General features: G+C 38.6%; 1 protein-coding gene across 4 annotated transcripts in view; it reads right to left on the reverse strand.

Annotated features, from left to right (window-relative positions):
- INTS4 (integrator complex subunit 4) overlaps positions 1 to 24,893 on the reverse strand; it is a 109,391-nt gene extending 84,498 nt beyond the window's left edge. For 2 of the 4 annotated variants that reach the window (XM_023736591.1, XM_023736593.1), the window contains exons 1-4: positions 24,805 to 24,893; positions 20,406 to 20,600; positions 14,373 to 14,490; positions 7,118 to 7,224 (exon numbers count right to left, since the gene is read on the reverse strand). In XM_023736591.1, the coding sequence (XP_023592359.1) occupies positions 7,118 to 7,224; positions 14,373 to 14,490; positions 20,406 to 20,600; positions 24,805 to 24,858 (474 nt within the window). In that variant the 5' untranslated portion in view covers positions 24,859 to 24,893. Of the gene's footprint in view, positions 1 to 7,117; positions 7,225 to 14,372; positions 14,491 to 20,405; positions 20,601 to 24,804 lie in introns of those variants that run through there. The other 2 variants (XM_004381997.1, XM_023736592.1) reach the window with 2 other exon arrangements.
- Positions 24,894 to 25,921: the final 1,028 nt, after the last annotated feature.

Consider the following 25,921-nt stretch of genomic DNA (forward strand, 5'->3'; position numbering starts at 1 on the left):
TACACCGTTTCAAAAATTTCTACATACACAGTTCAGTGACATTCACTACGCTCTTCCAATTGTGCTGTTATTCTCACTTAAGATGAAGGCCCACAGAACAAAACAGTCTCTCATTTAACATAACTTTTGTTTTTTGATTTCTATTGTCTTCTATTCTCTATTTCCTTTATTTCCACTCTAGTCTTTATTTAATGTCCTTCCTTCTGTTTGCTTTAGTTTTACTGTGCTCTTCTTTTTTCCAGTGTCTTAAGGTTAAAGGTTAGGTTACTGATGTGAGATCTTTCTTCTTTTTTAATAGAGGCATTTACAGCTATAAATTTCTCTCTAAGCACTGCTCTAGCTACATCACATACGTTTTGATATGTCTTCATTTACATTTATCTCAAAGTATTTTCTAATTTCTTTTTTTTTGATCTCTTCTTTGACTCACTCATTATTTAGGAATATATTTTAAATTTCTTCATATTTGTGAGCTTCCTAAATTTCTTTTTGTTGTTTATTTCTAATTTCATTCCACCATAGTCAGAAAATACTTCTATTATTTCTATCAGAAGAGTGAATTTGATGGCATGCAAATTATATCTCAATTAAAAAAAAACTTCCAGCAGGTTATATGACAAAATCACACATAAAAATGGCATTAGGCAATAGAAATAGTCACTATTGCTATAAACCATAGAACAGTCTTTATTTACTTGAGTCAGCTTGTTCTAGATTTGCCATTTCCAATGCTTCTAATTTTTGCCCTATTAAGAGTCTCCATGAATGGTGAAGAAAAACACAAAAACTCAATATAATAAACCAGCCAAGGACATGAAAAGATTACTACCAAGTAAGAAAACGCAAATGATGAACAAATATAAAACCTCTCTACTAATCTTATAAAAAATAAATTAAAAAAACGAAATATCACTTTCTTTCTACCAAATTATCAGGTTTATCTTTTGTTTTTAAATACTAACATCCAATGCTAGAATGATGCAATGAAATCAGGCACTGCCATATGCTGCTGATGGGCATATAAACTGTAATACTTTTGGAATGCGACTGGGCAAAAAATATCAAAAGCCTTAAAAATCTCTTAAAAATGCTTTCAACTAGCAATTCCACTTTGACAATCTGTTTAGAAAATAACCTTAAGTACAGGAAATACTCAGTTGTTAGGTGCCGTCAAGTCAGTTCTGACTTACAGCGACCCTATGTACAACAGAACAAAACACTGCCCAGTCCTGCGCCATCCTCACAATCGTTGTTATGCTTAAGCCCATTGTTGCCGCCACTGTGTTACTCCATTTCATTTAGAATCGTCCTCTTTTTTGCTGACCCTCTACTTTATCAAGCATGATGTCCTTCTCCAGGGACTGATCCCTGTCCATGTCCAAAGTATGTAAGATGAAGCCCTGCCATCCTTGCTTCTAATGAGTATTCTGGCTGTACTTCTTCCAAGACAGATTTGTTTGTTCTTCTGGCAGTCCATAGCGTTCAATATTCTATGTCAACACCATAATTCAAAGGCATCAATTCTTCTTCAGCCTTCCTTATTCACTGTCCAGCTTTCACATGCATATGAGGCAACTGAAAATACCATGGCTTGGGTCAGATGCACCTCAGTCCTTAAAAGACATCTTTGCTTTTTAACACTTTAAAGAGGTCTTTTGCAGCAGATTTGCCCAATGCAATGCATCATTGGATTTCTTCTCCTTCCATGGGCACTGATGGTGGAGCCAACCAAAACGAAATCCTTGACAACTTCAATCTTTTCTCCGTTTATCATGATGTTGCTTATCGGTCCAGTTGTGAAGATTTTTGTTTTCTTTATGTAGAGGTGTAATCCATACTGAAGGCTGTGGTCTTTGACTTTCATCAGTAAGTGCTTTAAGTCCTCTTCACTTTCAGCAAGTAAGGGTGTATCATCTGCATATCACAGGTTGTTAATGAGTCTTCCTCCAATCCTGATGCCCTGTTCTTCTTCATATAGTCCAGCTTCTCGGATTATTTGCTCAGCGTACAGATTCAATATTCTAGACTAATAATAATTCACTACAGTATTATTTATAACTTAAAAAATAGTAAATATCCAATAAAAAATAACAGGACAATGGTTAGGTAAACTATGGTTTAAATTATAGGACAAAATACTAGGTGGCCATTAAAAATTGTTTACAAAACATTTACAATATAAGGAAAATACTTACGTCAGTTATAATATGAGAAAAAGCAAAATGCTATATAGAATATGATCACAGCTATGTGTTAAATAAACAGCAAATAATTCCTATACAGTAAAAAAAATCAGAAAACAATACATCAAAAGGCTAACAATGGTTGTCTTTGAGTAGTGAATTATGATTTTTTTCCTTTATAATTTTCAGTATTGTTCCAATTTTTCTGAGTATAAATTTTTATAATCAAAAGTATGTTTAAATCAAATTTAAGAACTTGTTACTTTAAGCAAAACAACCCGTTTAATAAGGCACCTCTCTTGCAAGTACTACCTCATGGATATAGAGATTCTCTTATATGGGAAATAAAAATACTCACCCTCTTATATGCATAATACCTAATTTTTTCCATTTAGATTTTTAATATTGTACTTGTTAAGGTGTTCATGTTTTGTTTTTAGATAAATGTGTAAAGTTTCATGTATTCTTTTGTTTTAGATAAATGTCCTAGGGCTCAGAAATACCTTCCTAATTCTATGAAAATATTGTTGTTGACGTTGTTCTTAGGTGCCATCAGGTAGATTCCAACTCATAGCAATCCTATGTACAACAGAACGAAACACTGCCCAGTTCTGCGCCATCCTCACATTCATTGTTATGTTTGAGTCCATTGCTGCAGCCACTGTGTCAATCCATCTCATCGAGGGTTTTCCTCTTTTTTGATGACCCTCTACTTTAGTAAGCATGATGTCCTTCTCCTGATAACATATCCAAAGTATGTGAAACAAAGTCTCACCATCCTTGCTTCCAGTGAGCATTCTGGCTGTACTTCTTCCAAGACATATTTGTTCATTCTTCTAGCAATCCATGGTATATTCAATATTCTTCACCAACACCATAATTAAAAAGCATCAATTCTTCAATTAGCTTGGGTGAGGCACGCCTTAGTCCTTAAAGTGGCATCTTTGTTTGTCAACACTTTAAAGAGGTCTTTTGCAGTCTATCTGTCAATGCAATGCATCGTTTGATTTCTTGACTGCTGCTTCCATGGACATTGATTATGGATCCAAGTAAAACGAAATCCTTGACAACTTCAATCTTTTCTCCATTTATTGTGATGTTCCTTATTGGTCCAGTTGTGAGGATTTTTGTTTTATTTATGTTAAGGTGCAATCCATATTGAAGGTTGCAGTCTTCAATCTTCATCAATAAGTGCTTCAAGTGTTCTTCACTTTCAGCAAGCAAGGCTGTGTCATCTGCATATCCCAGGCTGTTAGTCTTCCTCCAATCCTTGTGACCCATTCTTCTTCGTATAGTCCAGTTTCTCAGATTATTTGTTGAGCATACAGATTGAATAAGTATGGTGAAAGGATACAACCCTGACTCACACCTTTCTTTACTTTAAACCACATAGTATCCCCTAGTTCTATTTGAACAACTGCCTCTTGGTCTATGTACAGATTCCTCATGAGCACAATTAAGTGTTCAGGAATTTCCATTCTTCTCAATGTTGTCCATAATTTGTTATGATCCACAGAGTCGCATACCTCTGCATAGTCAATAAAACACAGGTAAACATCTTTCTGGTATTCTCTGCTTCTAGCCAAGATCCATCTGACATCAGCAATGACATCCCTCATTTCACATCCTATTCTGAATCTGGCTTGAATTTCTGGCAGTTCACTGTCGATGTACTGCTGTAACGGCTTTTGAATGATCTTCAGCAAAATTTTACTTGTGCGTGATATTAATGATATTGTTTGGTAATTTCTGCATTCTGTTGGATCACCTTTCTTTGGAATGTTCACAAATATGGATCTCTTCCAGTCGGGTGGCCAGGTAGCTGTCTTCCAAATTTCTTGGCATAGATGAGTGAGCACCTTCAGTGCTGCATCCATTTGTTGAAACATCTCAATTGGTATTCCGTCAATTCTGTTTTTTACCAATGCCTTCAGTGCAGGCTGGACCTCTTCCTTCAGTACCATTAGTTCTTAATCATACGCTACCTACTAAAATGGTTGAAAGTTGATTAATTATTTTTGTACAATGACTCTGTGTATTCCTTCCATCTTCTTTTGATGCTTCCTGCGTCATTCAGTATTTTCCTCATAGAATCCTTCACTATTGCAACTCAAGGCTTGAATTTTTTATTCAGTTCTTTCAGCTTGAGAAATGCCGAGCATGTTTTTCTCTTTTGGTTTTCTATCTCCAGGTCTTTGCACATTTCATTATAAAACTATACTTTGTCTTCTCAAGCCACCTTTTGAAATCTTCTGTTCAGCTCTTTTACTTCATCATTTCTTCCTTTCGCTTTACCTACTCTACGTTCAAGAGCAAGTTTCAGAGTCTCTTCTGACGTTCATTTTGGTCTTTTCTTTCTTTCCTGTCTTTTTAATGACCTCTTGCTTTCTTCACGTGTGATGTCCTTGATGTCATTCCACAACTCATCTTGTCTTTGGTCATGAGTGTTCAATGCATCAAATTTGTTCTTGAGATGGTCTCTAAATTGAGGTGGGATATACTCAAGTTCGTATTTTAGCTCTTGTGGACTTTAATTTTGTTCAACTTCAACTTGAACTTGCATATGAGTAATTGATGGTCTGTTCCACAGTTGCTCTCTGGCCTTGTTCTGACTGATATTGAGCTTCTTCATCATCTTTTTCCAGATGTAGTCAGTTTGATTCCTATGTACTTCTTCTGGCAAGGTCCACATGTATAGTCTCAGTTTATGTTGTTGAAAAAAGGTATTTGCAATGAAGCTGCTGGCCTTGCAAAATTCTATCATGCCATCTCCTGCGTTGTTTCTATCACCAAGGCCATATTTTCCGACAACCAAACCTTCGTCTTTGTTTCCAGCTTTCACATTCCGATTGCCAGTAATTAACAACGCATCTTGATTGCATATTTGATCAATTTCAGACTGCAGAAGCTGGTAAAAATCTTCAATTTTATCTTTAGTGGTTGGTGCGTAAATTTGAATATTAGTCCTATTAACTGGTCTTCCTTGTAAGGATATTATCCTATCACTGACGATGTTGTACTTCAGGACAGATTTTGAAATGTTCTTTTTGATGATTACATGCCATTCCTCTTCAATATGTCATTCCCAGCATAGTAGACTATATGAATGTCTGATTCAAAATGGCCAATATCAGATCACCTCAGCTCACTATTGCTTAGGATATCAATCTTTATGCATTCCATTTCATTTTTGATGACTTCCAATCTTCCTAGATTCATACTTCATACATTCCACATTCTGATTATTAATGGACGTTTGCAGCTGTTTCTTCTCATTTTGAGTCATGCCGAAACTTGACTCCATCCACGTCATTAACAGTGACTCTACTTTGAGGAGGCAGCTCTTCCCCAGTCATATTCTGCGTGCCTTCCAACATGAGGGGCTCATCTTCTGGCACTTTACCAGGCAATGTTCCCCTGCTATGCATAAGGTTTCGCTGGCCAACTTTTCAGAAGCAGACTTCCAGGTCCTTCTTCCTAGTCTGTCTTATTCTGGAAGCTCCGCTGAATCCTATCCCTCAAGGGTGACCCTGCTGGTATTTGAAATACCGGTGGCAAAGCTTCCAGTATCACAGCCACGAACAAGCCACCACAGTATGACAAACTGACAGACCCATGGTGGATGAATTTAATACCTTTCCACAATTCAAACATACTTGTCTTCTTATAGTCTCAAAATAAAATTATGAAAAAAGTTTAGAAGTGAAACCAATCCTAGAAGTTCTAGGGACTACTATTATGCAAAAAAGGTAGCTAATTAAAAGTCCAAATTAAAGAAAAAGGCACAATTCATGTGTCACGTACTTCTTTTATAATCATAAAAAATAAACTTAAAAAATTTGTCCTACAGAGTTGCTTGTGCTTATTCATTAAGTGTGATCATTAAGGTTGTGTGTCAAATTGGCTGCGCCATGACTCTCAGTGGTTTGGCAGTTATGATGTGGTTTGGCCGTCGTATAATGATGTAATCAGTTCCATGATGAGATCTGATATAATGTGATCACCTCCATGATGGGATCTGCTGTGAGTAGCCAATCAGTTGAAAGGGAGTTTCCTTGGGGGTGTGGCCTGTATCCAATATAGGTGGACTTTCTGGCAAGGCTCGCGAGCTCTTGCTCACTTTGGATCCTGCAGCTGGCTCCTGTTCATCTGACCTCCAGTTCTTGGGACTTGAGCTAGCAGCTTACCTGCCAATTTTGGAATTCTTCAGCCCCCACAGCCTATGAGCAAGAGGCCTGCTATCTGACTGATGATCTTGCGTTCACCAACCCATGCAACTACGTGAGTCAGGAGAAGCCTCCAGCCTGACCCGTGGTCTTGGAACTTTCCAGTCTCTACAACCTCGTAAGCCATTTCCTTGATATAAATCTCTATCTATCTATATATACTTCTATGTTTCACTGGTTTTGCTTCTCTAGAGAACCCAGCCTGAGACAGTCTGTTTATTAGAGCAACACAGCTTAGTAAAAAGAACACGGGCTGTGAGTCAGAGAGACCAGAGTTCATACAACTTCCTAGCTGTGAAAACTCAGCCAAGTTAAACTTCATAAACCTCAATGTCTACCTATGTAAAACAGAGATAATAATACCTACCTAAAGGACCATACGACCAAATGAAAAATTGAATGTGAAGCACCATATCAAACAGAGTGCATATATCAGGCACAATATACATGGTAGCTATGACAATTATTTTCATTTCGTTTGGGAGAATGAGAAAGTTCATTTTCTAACAAGTTACTTACCTCTATTCCTAATCCAATAAGAAACATAAAAATGGGGACGCGCTTGAGACCATTAAGAGTTCTTGGCAATCTCTTAGTATAGATGTCAGATGACTTTGACAGATCTAAAACAGATCTCACAGCTCACAGCACCTCTCCAGATAATGTTCAAGAAAGAAGCACCCCTGTATCTAACCATTATAGTCTTACCTTGCAGGCTACATCAACTAATCGCATCTGAATAGCTTGATTCTCTGGGAGTTTAGTGCCAATTGCAAGCAAAGTGTCCAGCAGTTGAGCTAGGACTTGATGAGACTCTAGAAAGGAAGATGGAAAGTTGGGTTGTAGAATTTCAAAAGGAGATCACTATATAAACTAAATTTACTTGGGTAAAAAAGGATGTTGATTTTTGTCAGCTGGGTCCTACGATTTGATCCTTGACCCCCTCAACTAAACACTAAGTTCCTAGAGGAATCATGTCTAAAAATTTTCATCTTCCAAAAGATTGAGCATAGTCCTATACACATAGTAGGTGTTCCAAAAATGTTTAGTGCTTGACTGATTCAAGAGCTTTTCACTGTCTTCAAGATAAAGTCCAAACTCCTTAGCAAGCATACACATACATACAAATATACATACACACATACATATGTACACACGTACATGGCACTCCATGCTATCTAGCCCTGCCTACTGCTCCAGCCTCATCTCTGTCAAGTCTCCTCTAGCATCCTTTTTTCCCAACTATTTATGATTTCATGTCTTCCTTTGCTCAGCTAACTTCTCTACCTAGAATGTCTTCCCCCGCACCTGACCCCATCCTCAACCCCACCCCTAGCAAATACCTATTAATCCTTTAAGAGTCAATTGAAGTGGCATCTCCTCTAAGAAGCTTTTCTTAATCCCCAAGAAGAACTGAGCATTTCCTCCATGCTTCCACTGAACCCTCTACATCAGCTATTAACACATTACTACACTTATTTATTTTCATATCAGACAAAGCCAGGAGACTGAAAGATCCTTGAGGGTAAGGACTGTGTTTTATTTACCTTTGTATTCTCAGAATCTAGCACTACTCGTTATATGCTCAATGGACGTTTAATAAATGGGCAAAGAGCCAAATCCAAATAAACCTATAGCAATCTCTTTAGCCAGATTCTCTTTTGTGTCTAAATTCTCTTCTTTGTCCCATTGTAATGTTTTATAATGCTGGTAGTATGTAAGACAACTTTAAGTGGCAATCAAATAATCATTTTTATATTAATAATCATCGATATATTTTAATGTACACAGTGAAAGTATTGCAGTTACCTTCTATTGATATCACACAACACTAATTTTTTTTCTGTATTACTAATATAAAGATTCTCTTTAAATTTATTTAACTGAAAATATTAGTCCACTTAAGAAAAACCTTGAGCTACAGTATAGGTACGAAGCAAACATGGCAAAATTGTGTACATGATCTATTAATGACTAGTTTGAGAAACACTGGTTAAATCACTTCTTAGTAAGACTTCCAGTTAAACATAGTAGATCAAACATATTTGTTTATCTTTGTTCCATTCTAAAACCTCATTACTACAAAAGAATTAAAAAGGTATAAACCTACAAAGAAAACAGGAGGAAAAAATAAATGGATGAGAAAAGTAAACAAATTTTTAGGTGATGGGAAGGAGATGGAGAAAGGGACAAAATGAAGCAATCCAATATTAAATGCCTACTGAGGAAGATGACAACCAATACGAAGGAAATGCATACTAGCTGTAACATCCAGAAAAGCTCAGGAATGGAGACACAAAGACACAGGGATGAGGCAAGGATTGGTTTGAAGTCTGTCTAAGAAGCAGTTAAGCCCTTGGCCTCTTCCCTATCCTCCACAGTCAAGTGACCACTGAAACTGGAGGTCTATTGTATATAGAAATCAAACCAGAAATACTCCAATTTTGGGAACACCAGGTGAGGACAGGAAGGTGACATACTGAAGAAAAGGGAATTAAGAGAAAGTTGACATATAAATAACGAGATACCCCTTCCTCTCCCAGCACCCTTCAGCTGCTTTGGCTACAAGAACACTGGCAGCCAGGCATTTCTCTGTCTTGCTAGTAGGAGATTCGTGAACACTGACCTAGAAAAACTGATGGACCCCAAGGAAAACCATCAAACATAGTAACATTTAAAAGTCCTCCAAAGACATGGCCCAGCCCCCATCATATCATCCTTGAGTGAAGGCAACCAGCTGACAAGCCCCATCCATGCACACAGAACTACCAATCAGCTTTTCAGTGCCTCATCTTAAATTTAAATGCAAGGCCAAGGATCATCAAGAAAACTTTCCATCATGAAAGAAGCTAAAAAATAAATAAATAAATAAACAAACAGAAAAGAAGATACTTAAAAGAAACAGAAGGGAAGTGAGGAAATCTCCAATACCACCATAAACCGAAAAACCAAACCCATTGCCATCGAGTGGATTCCAACTCACAGCAACCCAATAGGACAGGGTAGAACTGCCCCATAAGATTTCCAAGGAGCAGCTGGTGGATTTGAACTGCCCACCTTCTGGTTAGCAGCCAAGCTCTTAACCACTGTGCCACATACCACCCTATAATTTTTATCTTTAGAAAGATGAGTCTACATAACTTCCATAAAAAGCTAGCTAAACCTTTAACTCTCACCTCTGATAAATCACAAATCTCAATCTTAAATCCTAATCTCTCTCCTGAGTTCTAGATCTACATTACAACTGCAAGCTGGACATCTCCACATGGATAACATCTCTTCCCTAAACCATCTAGCTCTTCAAAAAAATTCCTCAAAGCTGCCAAGTTATCTTTCTAAAACTAGACTTGATCATTTTATGTCTTTGCTCAAAAAAACTCTAAATGGTTCTCATTACCTACAAAATAACATTCAAACTCCTCAGCTCTCAAGACCACACAGCTTTTAGTTCCAACACATTTTACTTTTTCTCCTTCTTCAAGCCCCAACCACCACCTACTGCTAATCTCTCATGAAACCATATAATTCTTCAAATATCTCTTGCACTTCCTCAGCTCCCAACCCTTTATCATAACGTTTCTTCTCTTTGCCACTACCCTTTGCCATCTCTGAATTTCCAAATCCACCTCTTCACTAAGCCTCTCCAGATCTCACCCATCAGCACTGATCTCACCTTTTCCTTTGCTCCCACAGCGTGCTGTTTATACTGCCTCTAAAACATGCTTTGTGTTATCATTATGGTGTTTATGTACCAGAGAAGCAGATATACACAATACCCTCAAAGTGCGCAGCCCAGTGCTTGCCAAGGAGTTATAGCACTCATACCAAAAACAGAAACCAACCCATTGCTTTTCAGTCAATTCCAACTCATAGTGACCCTAGAGGACAGAGTAGAACTGCCCCATATGGTTTACAAGGCTATAATCTTTACAGAAGCAGATTGCCACATCTTTTTCTATCTGCTAAATTAAAAATAAAACATTTCTGGCCCACAGAGAGTGGACCACGCTTTTGGAATTGAAAGTACACACAAGAGTGATAATTGGGAGACTCTTATTCTAAGTCTGGCCCTGCCACAAATACAGAGTGACTTCAGTAGTCACTTTACCTCACTGGAGTTCATTTTCCTCAGCTATGAAATAAAAGCGTTGAACTAGATGGCCTCTACGGTCCCTTCCAGTTCTATCTTCTATGAACGTAGGTGGGCCAGGAACTTGAAACCAAGAAGAAACCTAGATCAAATCTCTTAGAGACAAACCAGAAAAAAACAAACCCATTGCTGTCAAGTCAATTCCAACTCTTAGTTACCCTACAGGACAGAGTAGAACTGCCCCACAGGGTTTCCAAGGAGCGGCTAGTAGATTCAAACTGCCTACCTTTTGGTTAGCAGCCAACCTCTTAACCACTGCGCCACTAGGGCTCCTCTTAGAGACAATTAGGTAAGAATTAGAATGCTTAATAAAAAAATAAAACAGCTATTTGCCATAACCAGTTGCTGCTGAGTCAATTAAGACTCATGGCAAACCCATGTGTGTCAGAGTAGAACTGTGCTCCACAGGGCTTTCAATGGCTGATTTCTCACAAGCAGATCACCAGGCCTTTCTTCTGAGGTGCCTCTGTGTGGACTTGAACTTTCAACCTTTCGGTTAGCAGCAGAGCGCATTAACTGTTTGCACCACCCAGCGATTACCTATTTGCCATAGATACTGCATAATTTGAATCCCTTTCTTTTAAAGGCTAGTATGAGGTTTACATCAAAACTAACTCTCTTACAGTGTTTCTATTTTAGAGATAAAGTGTTTCCAATAAACCATGATCTGTAAGAAAGAACACTGGACTAAGTTTTCAGTTCTACTACTACTTAACTAAATAACAGCATGAAGCAACTCATTTCACCTCTCTAGGGCTTAGTATCTGTCATCTGCAAAATGAAGGAATTAGACAAGATGATCTCTAAGGTCACTTACAGATAACTTGAAAAGTCTATGACTCCATGAAATCTCCAATCTTAAAATATGGAATTCTTCCAGGTCTGGTATATAGCTAAATGCTATAAGACTCTTCCATGGAAAAAAAGGGTACTTCTGTAGGAGGCAATGAAATTGTTTTGGTGCTTTTTAAATTATGTATTGATGAAACTGGTATTTTAAAAAAAAAACCCATTGCCATGAAGTCGATTCCGACTCATAGCAACCCTATAGGCCAGAGTAGAACTGCCGCATAGGATTTCTAAGGCTGTAATCTTTACAGAAGCAGACTGCCACACATCTTTCTCCACATAGCAGCTGGTGGGTTAGAACTGCCAACCTTTCCATTAGCGGTCAAGCACTTAACCACTGTGCCATCAGGGCTACTGAAACTGGTATACTCAGTTATTGTAAGTTACAGTGTAAACTGAAATAATCCTTTTAAAAAGCAATACAGTACTACTTAGCAAGAGTCATTAATATGTTTGTATTCCCTGACTCAGTATTTTCCTTCCTAGGAATTTATCCTAAGGAATTCATTTAACAGAAATAAGAAGAAATAACATTTGTTCTGCCACTACCTACAAAAGGAAAATATTAGAAGCATGCTACTGTACCTGCTGAAGTTTAATTCATTATCAACACCATAAATATTATAAAGATAATATATAAATATGGGGGAAAGTGTATGTAATGTTAAGTGAGCATAGTAAAACATAAAACAGTATTTGCTTTAAGTACAACCACATAAAATGCATACAAATAGAAGCCAGTATGTAAAGTAAATTGTTTTATGGAGATGTTAGGAATATTTTTAAAATCTTCTTTAATACTGTGATACTGTTCTTTCAATAAAACAGACAACCCCCTCCCGAAAAAAATATATATTTTCATTGTTTCCTATGAATTAAAAATCTTGGATCAAAATTCAATGTAAGTAAAGTTTTAATATTAACTTTTTTCTAGTAAAATTTTAAAATTCTCAACTTCAGCCAATGGCCTACATACGTACGATATTTGTTACCATTAAAAAGTTGTACAATAAATGAATTTAGATTGTGTCTGAAATCATCTGACCCTTATTAGTCTCATAGTTTCTAAAGTTTATAGACCTAATGTTGCCCAATATTTAAACAGCCATATTTGTTTAAATATCTATACCTCAAAATGAAATAAAACTATTCCTTGAAACTACAATTAATTCTGTCAAATGAACAGAATTACAGAATTTGCAGAAACAGCAAAAAAGGGTTTCTTTTTTAAAATTCTAAAACAAATATTAAGGCTGAGGCACTAACTCTATAACAGAATCACGTACATAAATAAAATCAGATAGCTAATCAAAAAATTAAAAGAAAGGTGAAGTAGTTTTCGGCTTCACCTAACTACTGAGAATATATTTTACTGGGCATTAACATGGAATGAATAGAAAAAGAAATAACATAATGCATATAAGATGTAGGTGATGTCACCTCTACGGGCTCTAAATTGTGATGACTCACGTGACCAAGACAGCACCTCTCACAGTGTCTAAGTTAGTGTGGCACAGTGAACAAACCATCAACTCTGACACACGGAGGTATAAATTCCAACTTTTTTTTTTAACTACATAATCTTGAACAAGTTAGTTAACTTTAGTTTTCCCACCTATAAAATAGGGACAATAACATCTATATTATATGTAAACTACTTAAGTACATAGTACAAACCACACACACACAAAAAAAAAAAACCATTGCCATGGAGTCGATTCCAACTCATAGCGACCCTATAGGACAGAGTAGAACTGCCCCATAGAGTTTCCAAGGCTGTAAATCTTTACGGAAGCAGACTCCACATCTTCTCCTGAAGAGCAGCTGGTGGGTTCAAACTTCTGACCTTTCGGTTAGCAGTTGAGTGCTTTAGTCAATAAATAATAGCTATCGTAAGAAAGGATGTGAGCCCTGGTGGTGCAGTGGTTAAAATGCCTGGCTGCTAACTGAAAGGTCGGCGGTTCGAACCTACCAGCTGCTCCACAAGAGAAAGATGTGGTAATCTGCTTCCACAAAGATTACAGCCTTGGAAATCCTGTGGGGCAGTTCAACTCTGACCTATAGGGTAGCTATAAGTAGAGATCGACTCAACGGCAATGGGTTTGGCTTGGTTTTATTGGAAGACATAACTACATCTTTAACTCTAATGTAAATATATGTACATAGTCTTAACGAAGCATTCTCAGATTCCTTTTCAGTAACAACCAATACAACAAAAATTTGCCATAGTCTACAATTCTTTACAAATGGAGCTAAAGATTTCTGCTCTAGCTGCTTTCGGTTAGCAGTTGTACACTTAACCGTTGTACCACCAGGGCTTCTTATAATGTAATCTAATGTAATTACCTCACATCTAATGTAATGTAATCACCTCCATAAGCAAAGTAATGTAATCAATTAATCAATCAGTTGCAGTCATACCAGCAGAGGGTGGACCCTAAACCTAATCACTTCTGAGTTATAAGAAGACCAGAATAGACGCTGATACACACACAGAGGGAAGACAGGTGACATGGGAGGGCCCATCTACAAGCAAAGGAACATGAAAGATCAACAGGCCTCTCTTCTCCGGTGCCAGTAGGTGGATTCCAACCACCAACTGACCTTTCATTTAGTAGCCAAGTGCGAACAATTTGCGCCACCCAGGGACCTTAATGGATTAGGGTGGTTCCCAAATACAATGAGGAGTCCTTATAAGAGATAGAAACCCCACACAAAGATGGACGAGAAGAAGGCCATGGCAAGACAGAGGTAGTCAGCGATGAGAGAACGCCAGGAGCCATCAGAAGCTGCCAGAGGCAAGGACGGATGCTATCCTAGAGCCTCGGGAGGGCACGTGGCCCTGCCAACACCTTGATTTTGGCCTGCTGGCCTCCAGAGTTGTGAGAGATTAAAGTTCTGTTGTCTTAAAAAAAAAAAAAAAGATTTCTGCTCTGACTACATAGCCTTTAAACTGCAACTTACTTTCATTCTGCAGGATGTTAATGGCGTCATCCATAATGCAGTCTGGTGAAAATCCTGAGGTCTTTGATAATAAACCCAGCAATGATGCAATTTTCAGTCTCACAGATGCATCATTCTCCTGGAACAAAAAAGCAATCGTTACCTTGATGCTCTACTTTCAGCTAACCAACAAACAGGAAACTAACATCCCAAAAGAGATTCAATGATCCAAGTATCTAAGGCTTCATTTCTGAAAAACTTAACTTTATATACTTCAAGGGAGAGGTTCTTCTCAATCAGTATGTTATATCCAAATACTGCAGAGTGGAGACTTTTTTATGCCCTTCTGATATCGTTCATTAACTTCCAACCAGAAATGTGTTTTGGGATTAAAAGTAATGTACCAAGTGCTAAGATTCAGGTAAGCACATTCCTACACCAAAGACAAAATTATTTAAATGTACGCTCAAAGGAAAAACCCATTGCCATCGAGTCGATTCCAACTTACAGCAAGTTACAGGGTTTACAAGGAGCAGCTGGTGGATTCGAACTGCCAACCTTTCAGTTAGCAGCTATAGCTCTTAACCACTGCGCCACCAGGGTGCTCAAAGGAAAAAGTGCCTTCTAAATATGACCAATTCCCCACCTGTCATCTATATTTTCTAAGATGACTGGGCACCCAACAAAGAGGCCTGATGGAGGGGAAGAAGCAATAGATACGGGGTCAGAGGACCTAGAATCCTGGCAAGCCTATGCCACTTCCTATGTACATAAGCTTGGCAAAGTCATTTGAGAAATTAACCTTGAGCTGTGAGATGCAACAGAAAGAAAAAGGGCTTTGAAATTAGCCAGATCTAGGAGTGAAGCCCAGGTTTACTATGCAATAGTTCTACACCTTGAACAGGCTAATTAACCTCTCTGAGCCTCATCTCTGAAATGGGAATAATATCAACCTCAGAGGGCTACTGAGAAAACAACTGGTACAGAAATGGGCATATAACAGGCAGTCAAATATTAGTGTCTCTCTTCCTTCCTCTCTCTAAACGTCCATTCTTTCATGCGGAGGGTATAAAAGCTGAACTGCCTAATTCATATGGCATACTATAAAGAACACATGAAAAACACAACAAAGATAAGGATGTTTTCAAACTCAGAATATGGAAAATTTTACGGGGTAAATATCAGAAAGTTTTAAATAAATAGCATGAGAAAAAAGGGGGGAGGGGGTACCGTAATAAATTAAAAGAGACAGACTATCAACCAGATGCAATGTGTAGGTATTGCTTCAAACAAACCAAGTGTAAAAAAATGTCTTTAAGACAATCAGTGAAAACTGGACATGGATGGGTATTAGATGCTATTAAGGACTATTGTTAAATGTGATAATGATTTTTTTTAAGTACTAAAAAAGGTCCTTATCTGTTAGAGGCAGGTAATTACTTATAGGTGAAAAGATATGCTGTCTGGGATTTACTTTAAAATACTTAAACCCTCACTGAAAAAAAAGTGGGGAATGGATCAAACAAGAATGACAAAATGTTGATAACTGCTGAAACTCAGTGATGGACACCTAGGGTTCATTATTATTTTCTCTCCTTTTGTGTTGTTTGTAAATTTACAAAAGAAAAAGTTGATTTTTTGTAAAAAGCATATGAAAGTACTTTGTTCTATCCAAAACACAAATTAATTTGTTCAACAAATATGCACTGAGTGCCCACTATGTGCCAGGTACTGTTTCAGCTGCTGGGAACATAATGGTGAATAAAACAGAAGCAATTCCTGCTTTAATGGAGCTTACATTCTGTCATGGATTGAACTGTGTCCCCCAAAAATACCTGTCAACTTGGCTGGGTCATGATTCCCAGTATTATATGATTGTGTACCACTTTGTAATCTGATGTGATTTCCTTATGTGTTGTAAACTCTATCGCTATGAGGTAATAAGATAGATTAGCAGCAGTTATACTAATGAGGTACACAAGATTGGATTATGTCTTAAGCCAATCTCTTTTGAGATATAAAAGAGAGAAGCGAGCGGAGACACACCAAGAAAGCAGTGCTGGGAGCAGAGTGCATCCTTTGGACCTGAGGTTCCTGCACAGAGAAGCTCCCAGACCAAGGGAAGACTGATGACACGGACCTTCCTCCAGAGCTGACGGAGAAAGCATTCCCCTGGAGCCGAAATCCTAAATTTGGACTTGTAGCCTACTGGACTGTGAGAGAATAAACTTCTCTTTGTTAAAGTCATCCACTTCTGGTATTTCTGTTTTAGCAGCACTAGATGACTAAGACACATTCAAATAGGTAAAACAGACAAATGCAAATGTACAATTGCAGGTAGTAAGTGCTCTAAAGAAAACTAAAGTGATGTAAGGGAATAGAGAATGATGTGGGGAGTCTAATACAGGCAGAATGTTAAGACCAATCCTTCTCAAATTCTTCTAAAAAGTAGAAGAGGAGTGAACAATTCCTAACTCATTCTATGAGGCCAGCATTACCCTGATACCAAAGCCAGATAAAACAAGAAAACTACAGACAAATATCCCTTATGAATATGATGCAAAAATCCTCAACAAAATACTAGGAAAATGAATACCATATCAAAAAGATTATATACCACGACAAATGGGATTTATTCCAAGAGGAACACAAGAAAATCTAAGTAATACACCATATCAACAGAATGAAGGAAAAGAACCACGTAATCATTTCAATTGATGCAGAAAAAGTATTTGACAAAATCCAACACCCTTTCATAATAAAACACTCAGCAGACTAGGAATAGAAGGGAAATTCCTCAACATGATAAAGGGGATTTATGAAAAACCAACAGCTAACATATGCAAAGGTGAAAAACTGAAAGTTTTCCCCTTATGATCAGGAACAAGACAAGGATGACTGCTTTCACCAATGCTATTCACCACTGTACAGTCCCTGGGTGGGTGTAGATTGTTAAAGTGCTCGGCTGCTAACAGAAAGGAAGGAGGTGTGAGTCCACCCAGAGGCGCCTCAGAAGAAAGGCCTGGCAATCCACTTCTGAAAAATCAGCCCTTGAAAATCCTATGAAGCACAGCTCAACTCTGACACACATGGGCTGCCATGAGTCAGAATCAAGTCGACGGCAACTTTTTTTTTTTTTTAATTCACCATTGTACTGGAAGTTCTAGCCACAGTAATTAGGCAAGAAAAAGAAATAGAAGGCATTCCAATCAGAAAGGAAGTAAAACTATCTCCATTCGCATATGACATGATCCTATATAAAGAAAGTCCCAAAAAATCCACAAGAAAGCTACTAGAGCTAATAAAAGAATTGCGCAAAGGCACAGGGTACAAGGTCAACATACAAAAATCAGATGTGTTTCTATATATCAGCAATGAACAGCCAAAAAGGAAATTAAGAAAACAACTCCATCTATAATAGCAGCTAAAAGAATAAAATATATAGAAATAAATTTAACCAAGGAGGAGAGAGACTTGTACACTGAAAACTACAAACCACTGCTGAAAGAAATTGAAGAAGACCTAAATAAAGGAAAGCTATCCCATACTCATAGATGAGAAGACTTAACATTAAGATGTCAGTACTACCCAAAGCAATCTACAGATTCAACACAATCCCTACCAAAATCTCAACAGCCTCTTTTGCAGAAATGGAAAAGGTGATCCTCAAATTCACATGAAATTGCAAGACCCAAATACCCAAACAATATTGAGAAAGAAGAACAAAGCAGGATGACTCACACATCTTGATTTCTACAATACAAAGATACAATAACTAAAACAGTGTGATACTAGTGCAAGGATAGACATATAGACCAATGGAATACAACTGAGTCCAGAAATAAACCCATACATCTAGGGCCAATTGATTTTTGACAAGGTGCCAACTCCATTCAATGGGGAAAGAACAGTCTCTCCAACAAATGATGCTGGGACAACTGGACTTCCACATGCAATAGAATGAATTTGAAACCCTATCTCACACCACATGCAAAAATTAACTCAAAATGTATTAACGATTAATATAAACACTAAACCCATAATATTCTTAGAAGAAAACAAAAAGGTAAATTTTCATGACTTTGGATTTGGCAGTGGTTGCCTAGATAGGACACCAAAATCATGAGCAATAAAAGAAAAAACAAATTGGACTTTATCAAAATCTAAAATTTCTGTGCATCGAAGGACTTTATCAACAAAGTAAAGAGACAACCAACAGAATGGGAGAAAATATTTTGAAACCACATATCTGATAAGGGTTTGAGTACCAGAATACATAAAGAATGCCTACAACTCAACCACAAAAAGACAAAAAACCCAATTTAAAAATGGGCAAAGGACTTGAATAGACATTTCTCCAAGGAAGATATACAAATGGCCAATAAGCACATGTAAAGATGTTCAGAGTCGTAAGTCATCAGGCAAATGCAAATCGAAACCACAATGAGATTCCACTTCACATTCACTAGATGTCTATTATCATAAAAACAAAAATAACAAGTGCTGACAAGGATGTGGAGAAATTGGAACCTTTATGCACTGCTGGTGGGAATGTAAAATGGTACAGCCACGGTAGAAAAGCTTGGCAATTTCCCAAAAAGTTAAACAGAATTACTGTATGACCCAGCAACCCCACACCTAATTATGTGATGAAGAGAACTGAAAACAGATGTTCAAATACTTGGACACAAATGTTCAAAGCATTATTATCACAATATCCAAAAAGTGGAAACAACCCAAATGTCTTTCAAAAGATGAATGGATAAACAAATGGTGGTATATGCACACAATGGACTATCACTCAACCATAAAAAATGACTGAAGTACAGATACATACTACAACTTAGAGGAAACTCAAAAACATTATGCTAAGTGAAAGAAATCAGACACAAAAGGTCACACATTATATATGAAATATTCAGAATAGCTAAATCTGCAAAGACAAAGCAGATTGGTGGTTGCCAGTAGCTGGTGGAGGAGAAAATGGGAAGTGTAAGAAGCTTTCGTTTGGGGTGATGAAAATGTTTTAAAACTTTATACAGGTGGTGGTTATACAACATTATAAATGTACTAAATGCCACTGAATTGTATACTTTGAAATGGTTAATTTTACGTTGTGTGAATTTCATCTCAATAAAGATATCTGGGAAAAACTAAAGAAATTTGAAAATGGACTAATTGTTAGATAGCATTATGCAATTAGTTTTGTTAGATGTGGGTCATGTGGCTATGTGGTTATTTAAAAAAAAAGATGTCCTTTTTTTAGAGCTATTTACTAAAGAGCAGAATACGATACCTTAAAAAACTTCAGGAAAACAAATAGATGGAGCAAATTTAGCAAAATATTAATAACTTTTAAATCTCTGAGATGGGTATTTGAGAGTTCATTATACCATTTTCTCCCCTTTTCTATAAGTTTAAACTTTCATACTGAGGTTTAAAATGTTAATTAATCTGTAACTGAAATATTTGAAAATGATTTCTTCAGATCTCATTAGATAAACTGAGAAATAAACACATTTTGTGAATTTCACTTTCTATTTAAACTATTTCCACATTTAATCATGCTTGAGTTGATATTTTATCTAACTCATTAAGATACTTAGAAAAATAAAATGCCATGTAGCTAAAAAAGTTACAAAAAGGTGAGGGGGTAGCGAGAGAGAAAGCTATTCCTATTAGAACAATGAAGGCCTGAATCAAGGTAGTTTAACAGTAGGGGTGATGATGAGGAGACTACATTCCAGAGATGAGTCTAGCTACGGAAGGGTCAAGGTTGATGTTAACTCCTCCTTTGTGCACCTATTACACTCTGTACATATTGTGCTCACAGTACCAGAGCAGTTTAATGCACCTGATCATTTACCACCTGGTAGACTCTAAGCCTCTGAGTAGATCTTTTTTACTTCTCTAATCACAGTGCCTAGCACATGGAAGACACTAAGTAAGTGCTTGCTAAATGAACATCTTCTTGTTTATTTTGCAATATTAACCCATTCTGCAGATATGATGCAACTCTTATATATACCCCATAGGTCCTCAAGATCTCCTTACCTTGTAATAATGTTCCAAGAGAATCCTGACTACTCCCTCCACACTTTCTGCTTCAACAGGCTTCCTGGCAAATTGGAGTAGGTACTGCAAAGCATCTGCTGGGGAAGTAGCTTTACACAGATCTATGTGGAGTGCTGCAGATTTACTTGGTTTTGTTAGTCGGAGTTTCTTAGCAGTAATTTCTTCTTGTTGCTGCTGTAAGGAAAAAGGGAAGATAAGACATTAAGACCTAGCTGAAAACACAGAGTCAGCAAATATAATCATGTCTCATTTGATGAAAATAAATATCTTTATACCAAATAATGTATTTCACTAACAGACCTACCCTTAGGAAAAAGCAGTGTTATAAATTGGAAAAAGGGCACTTTGCCTTTCACTAGCTCCTAGAACTTGGGCAAGTCATTTAATTTCTCCAAGCCTCAGTTTCCTCCTCTATAAAATAGATACAGTAACATTTTCTTGTACCCATCTTTTAGGATTGTTGTAGCTTTGAGGTTAAAAGGCCACATAAAGGATCTACTCCCTTCTTCACTGAATAAGAAACATTAATTCTATACAGTCTTTGAGACTGTACTGAGGCACTCACCAGGCTCAGCTTTCTCCCTGAGAAAATTAAAACTAATGGGAATTGTCTGTAACTTACTGGGGAAAAAACATCTTCCCCTCATTCCAGATGACTGTCTTCACCCAAACCATTCTACCTTTATGAGAAGGATGGTTACTGTAGAAAAACTACACCACCATATGTCTGGCAAACTGTAGCCACTGAATAAATGTTCACTGAATGAGTGATTGATTTGGAATTTAGAACTATCTTTGAATTCCAATTCTGCTGCTCTGTTCTTAAGAAGTCATGAGTCTCAGTTTTAGCATCTATAAAATAACAATGATGTGACCTACCACCAGCCTTTCTCAGTGAAGGTTCCTCATCTTAACCACAGAACATGGAAAACTGAGTGACTGTCTTCTCAATTGTCCCAAGGATGGTACATAACTAAACTATTCCAGATGCACTCATTAGATACAATGAATGACAAAAAGTTCATGCAAAAGGCAACCTGTCACTCTAGGGTTTAAGTCAGGCCCTGATAGGTAGGTACAATAAAACCTGTGAAAGCCAGAACCTGTGTAAGGCAGAAACCTGTCAGAGATGGAAAACTCAAAGATTTGCCACTAAAACAACCGATAGAAAAGCATTAGCACAAGGGATGGAAAAGCATTAGCAAAGGTCGAAAACTTGCAAGACCACCATGAGTCAGAATCAACAACAACTGGTTTTTTGGTGGTGTTGTGTGCCATCAAGTCGATTCAGACTCATAGCGAACCTATATGACAGAGTAGAACTGCTCCAGATTGTAATCTTTACGATAACAACCCTGTATGACAGAGTAGAACTGCCCCAGGCAGCAATCATTATGGGAGCAGACAGACTTCAGAATGGCTGGTGGGTTCAAACCCGACCTTTCAGTTAGCAGCCAAGAGCTTAGCCATTGTACCACCAGGGCTCCTTTTTGATAAGATAAGTGTTGTAATCAACAATTTTCCTTAGCACCTAATAAATCATTTTGGTGTTCTGAGCAATCACCTCCTCACAAATTCATACTTCTATAGAAAAGAATTTAGGATTATTCTAGATGGCACCATGGTATGTGAAATGATAAAAAGAACAAAGGCTTGGGAGTCAAAGAAATTTGGACTCAATAACCACTTACAGGAGCCCTGGTGGCATAGTGGTTAAGAGCTAGGCTGCTAACCAAAAGGTAAGCAGTTCAAACCCACCAGCTGCTCCTTGGAAACCCTATGGGGCAGTTCCACTCTATCCTATAGGGTGGCTATGAGTCGGAACCAACTCAACGGCACCTAACAACAACCACTTACAAGCTAGGGGAGGCCTTCTTTTTCTATTGAAGAAGATATCAATACCTACATCACAGGGATATTTGAAAGGTCTAAATTAAAATGTCTTTATTGTACATGACCACTGGTGCTCAGCTGCTAACTAAAAGGTCAGTGGTTCAAATCCACCAGCCACTCCTCGAGAGAAAGATGTGGCAGGCTGCTTCACACGGTCACTGTAAGTCGGAATCAACTTGATGGCAGTGGGTACAGGTTTGGTTTTATCGTACATATGCATAATAAATATAAGATACATAGCACTTCTAGGGTCCCGAACAGAGCTGGAGAAAAATGTAGAACAAAATTCTAACTCACAAAAAAAGACCAGACTTACTGGCCTGACAGAGATTGGAGAAACCCCGAGAGTATGGCCCCCGGACACCCTTTTAGCTCAGTAATGAAGACACTACAAGGGACAGTGCTGACATGTTGTGGGGCTGTTAGCCATTGTGATAAAACAAGATGTGTACTAACTGTTTAATGAGAAACTATTTGCTCTGTAAACCTTCATCTAAGTATAATTTAAAAAAAAAAAAAGATACATATCACTTCTCTCTCTTCACAGCAGAGAAAAAAGAACAGAAACGCTAAGATCTCATTTTATCACTCTATAACCACTCAGGCAGATTGAAGTGAAAAACTGCTTCCTTTAAAACCCTTATCTACACTCATTTTATTCTACACAAATCCAGTCTTTAGTGTTACTGGGCTGTAGTTAGGACAAAATTTGGGGAAGATTTTTTCCCTAACAAACTGTTAGGGGGAGGACAAACTGATACCTGCTATCATTCACAGCAATAATAACATTTTAGTGAGCCAGACCTGTGGCCCATTCCAGGGACAGAGAGATGAATCCAGGTATTATCTCTGCCCTCAAGGAGCCCAGAATGGTGGGGAGTATGTACACTGGTCATTGTAGTACTGAGTAACAAGTACAAATAGATAAGTACAATAGAGTGCTATAAAAGCAGAAGAAAAAGACTATCACTGAGGTTTCAGTTAGATCTTGAAGAAAAAGTATAAATTCCACTGGGTGAAAAACAAAAAGGGAGAAATTACAGGCATTCTTTGCAACAAGTACAAAAGTGTGGAGATATGCAAACACATGGCATGCTGGAGAAGGAGGTGAATAGTCTTGGGAAGTGGGAAAAACAGCGTTAGGAAGAAAGGAAATGACAAGTCATTAAGCTGGAAGAATACTGTCAGATGGCAAAGGACTGGGAGTTCGGTTTTACAAAAAGATGGAGATGCAAAAGAGAAAGGAAGAAACATTTGATTTGTCAATTCAATTGTCTCTCTGTACTACAATCACAGATATGCTCTCCTGTCTCTCCCATTAGCCTGTGAGTTCCTAAACAGCAGGGACCCTGATGTATACTGGACTTTATAGCCCAACACTTTTCACAATGCCTAGCACATAGTAATCACTCATCTACTCAATAAATTCTTGTTGAATGAATGAATGAAATGTTTAAGGATCAGCTTCCTGCTGGATCATCTAGGCCTTGCTCCCCAAGAATCTAAAACTCTAAGGATGGTTTAAGGATCTGAAGCATTGACATCAGTAGCCGGCTTGTCAGAAATGCAGAATATTGTCTCCCTTCCCCTCCCCCAGCCCCGTCCGACTTACTGAATAGTACCGACATATTAACAAGATCCTCAGGTAATTTGTATACCCATTAATGTTTGTGAAGAACGCTCCAAGCAATGATTTGAGATCAGTCTCTACTTCACCGACAGTTAAATGGAGACACATAGAGCATCACTGCCTGCTCAGACAGAGGGCTCGACCTACTAGTCCTTAAACAACTTCAAGAGAGGCAAGGATCACTCTCCTTCCCAGGGCAGCTGTTCCACGAACGGAGAGCTCTGCCTGCTTTGACATGTGGGCCTTGAGGACCTCTATAGACTCTTCTTCCAGCCCTTTGTGTTGTTGTTGTGTGTAGACAAGTCGATTCTGACTCATACTGACCCTACAAGACAGAGTAAAACTGCCCTACAGGGTTTTCTAGGCTGAAATCTTTACGAGAACTGATCGCCAGGTCTTTTCTCCCGTGGCCCCTTAGAACTTTGCAAACTGCCACCTTGTCCCTGGAGGCTTTTTAGAGAAGTTGGGAGTTAGGAAGGGCTGTACACTAGAAGGCTCTGTGTCTTCGTACCCCTCCGGAAGCCTCAACAGCAACATCTGTAAAACTAGGATAATATAACTCGATCTAGCAAAGTTGTTTGAGCAAACAAAACGAGATAACGGATGAGACGAAGTTCGTAAAATGTAAAGTGTTATTTGTTTCTTCTAATAATAAGAAGAAGTGCGTCAGACTATTCATACTTATCAATAATGACAACAGTAGCGGCAAACTAACACGCCCACTAACATGTAGTCTCAGCTTATGATACAGTCGGCACTCAAAACAGGTTGGCGCCTGTTCTGGCAAAGTGTCTGGGGCGTGGATAACCGTCCCCGCCGCGGAAATGTCCAGAGAACTTTCCTGCTAACGCTTACCTGAACCACCTTAGTAAATTCCTCGTACACTCGCTTCTTAAGGTGCGCCGCCATGGTTGTCCACGGAGCCTCGCAGCTTCCGTACTCACCGCGGGAGGCGGGGTGGAGGGATCCGGAAAACCCGTCTACGCTGGACGAACTCGCCGCGATCCCACAAGCCAATGGGGTTCTGGGAAAGAGAGGCCACCTCCTGCTGCTCTACTGCTCCGCAGCCATACGGCCTGATTCGTCCGCCTTACGCTTCGTGCGCCGGCGGGGACGACAACGGAATCGTAGCGCGAGGGGGCAGGGCTTCTGGTGGGAGGAGACACGACTGAAAGGGTGGACGAGCCAATAGGAGCTTTCGAGAGACTGTTGCGGAGCTGAGCGTAGAGTAGAAGGAAATACAGATAAAAGGGTAGAGGCGGGCAGGCTCAAAGCTAGAAGCAAAACCTGGAGATGTGTAAGGATCTTAGACTCGCGAAATAGCGGAAGGAGGCCGAGCTGACTTTCCGATCATCCTTTGTTGTTTATAAAGGTTGCTGTTTGTCGCTTCCCTGAACTCTGACTTTGATCAAGCTGTGCGCCACCCCTCCTCTGGCCCAAGGTGCCTTTTCCTCCTCCCAGACTACGGTTATTCAAAAGCTATCCATCCTTTAAGGAGTCGCCCTTTCTTCTGAGAGCTACCAAACCCGTTGCAGTCGAGTCGATTCCGACTCATAGCGACCCTACAGGACAGAGTAGAACTGCCCCATAGAGTTTCAGAGGAGTGACTGGTGGATTCAAACTGCTGACCTTTTGGTTAGCAGCTGTAGCTCTTAACCACTGTGCCACCAGGCCCCCCTGATAGCTACAATACAGTGGAAAGAAGGCCCAGGCCTGGTGTCAAGCAACAAACCTTTGCCACTTGATGAGCAAGTGGCCTCAACTACAAATGCGCAGATAATGCCTAACCTGACAAAAATGTAGCAATGACGAAATGAAACGTGAAAATATTGTATAGACTGTGAAGCGGAGTTCACGTGTTAGTGTTCATAAATCCAAGGTGAAGTTTTACATAGTACATGAAACTTTCGCTGTTCATTGTTCTTTCAAGAGTTAATGTGAGATGCTTAGAAAAAGCGGGAGGCTGTGCTAG

Source organism: Trichechus manatus, unplaced genomic scaffold (assembly GCF_000243295.1).
Source record: "Trichechus manatus latirostris isolate Lorelei unplaced genomic scaffold, TriManLat1.0 scaffold00088, whole genome shotgun sequence".
NCBI lineage: Eukaryota > Metazoa > Chordata > Mammalia > Sirenia > Trichechidae > Trichechus > Trichechus manatus.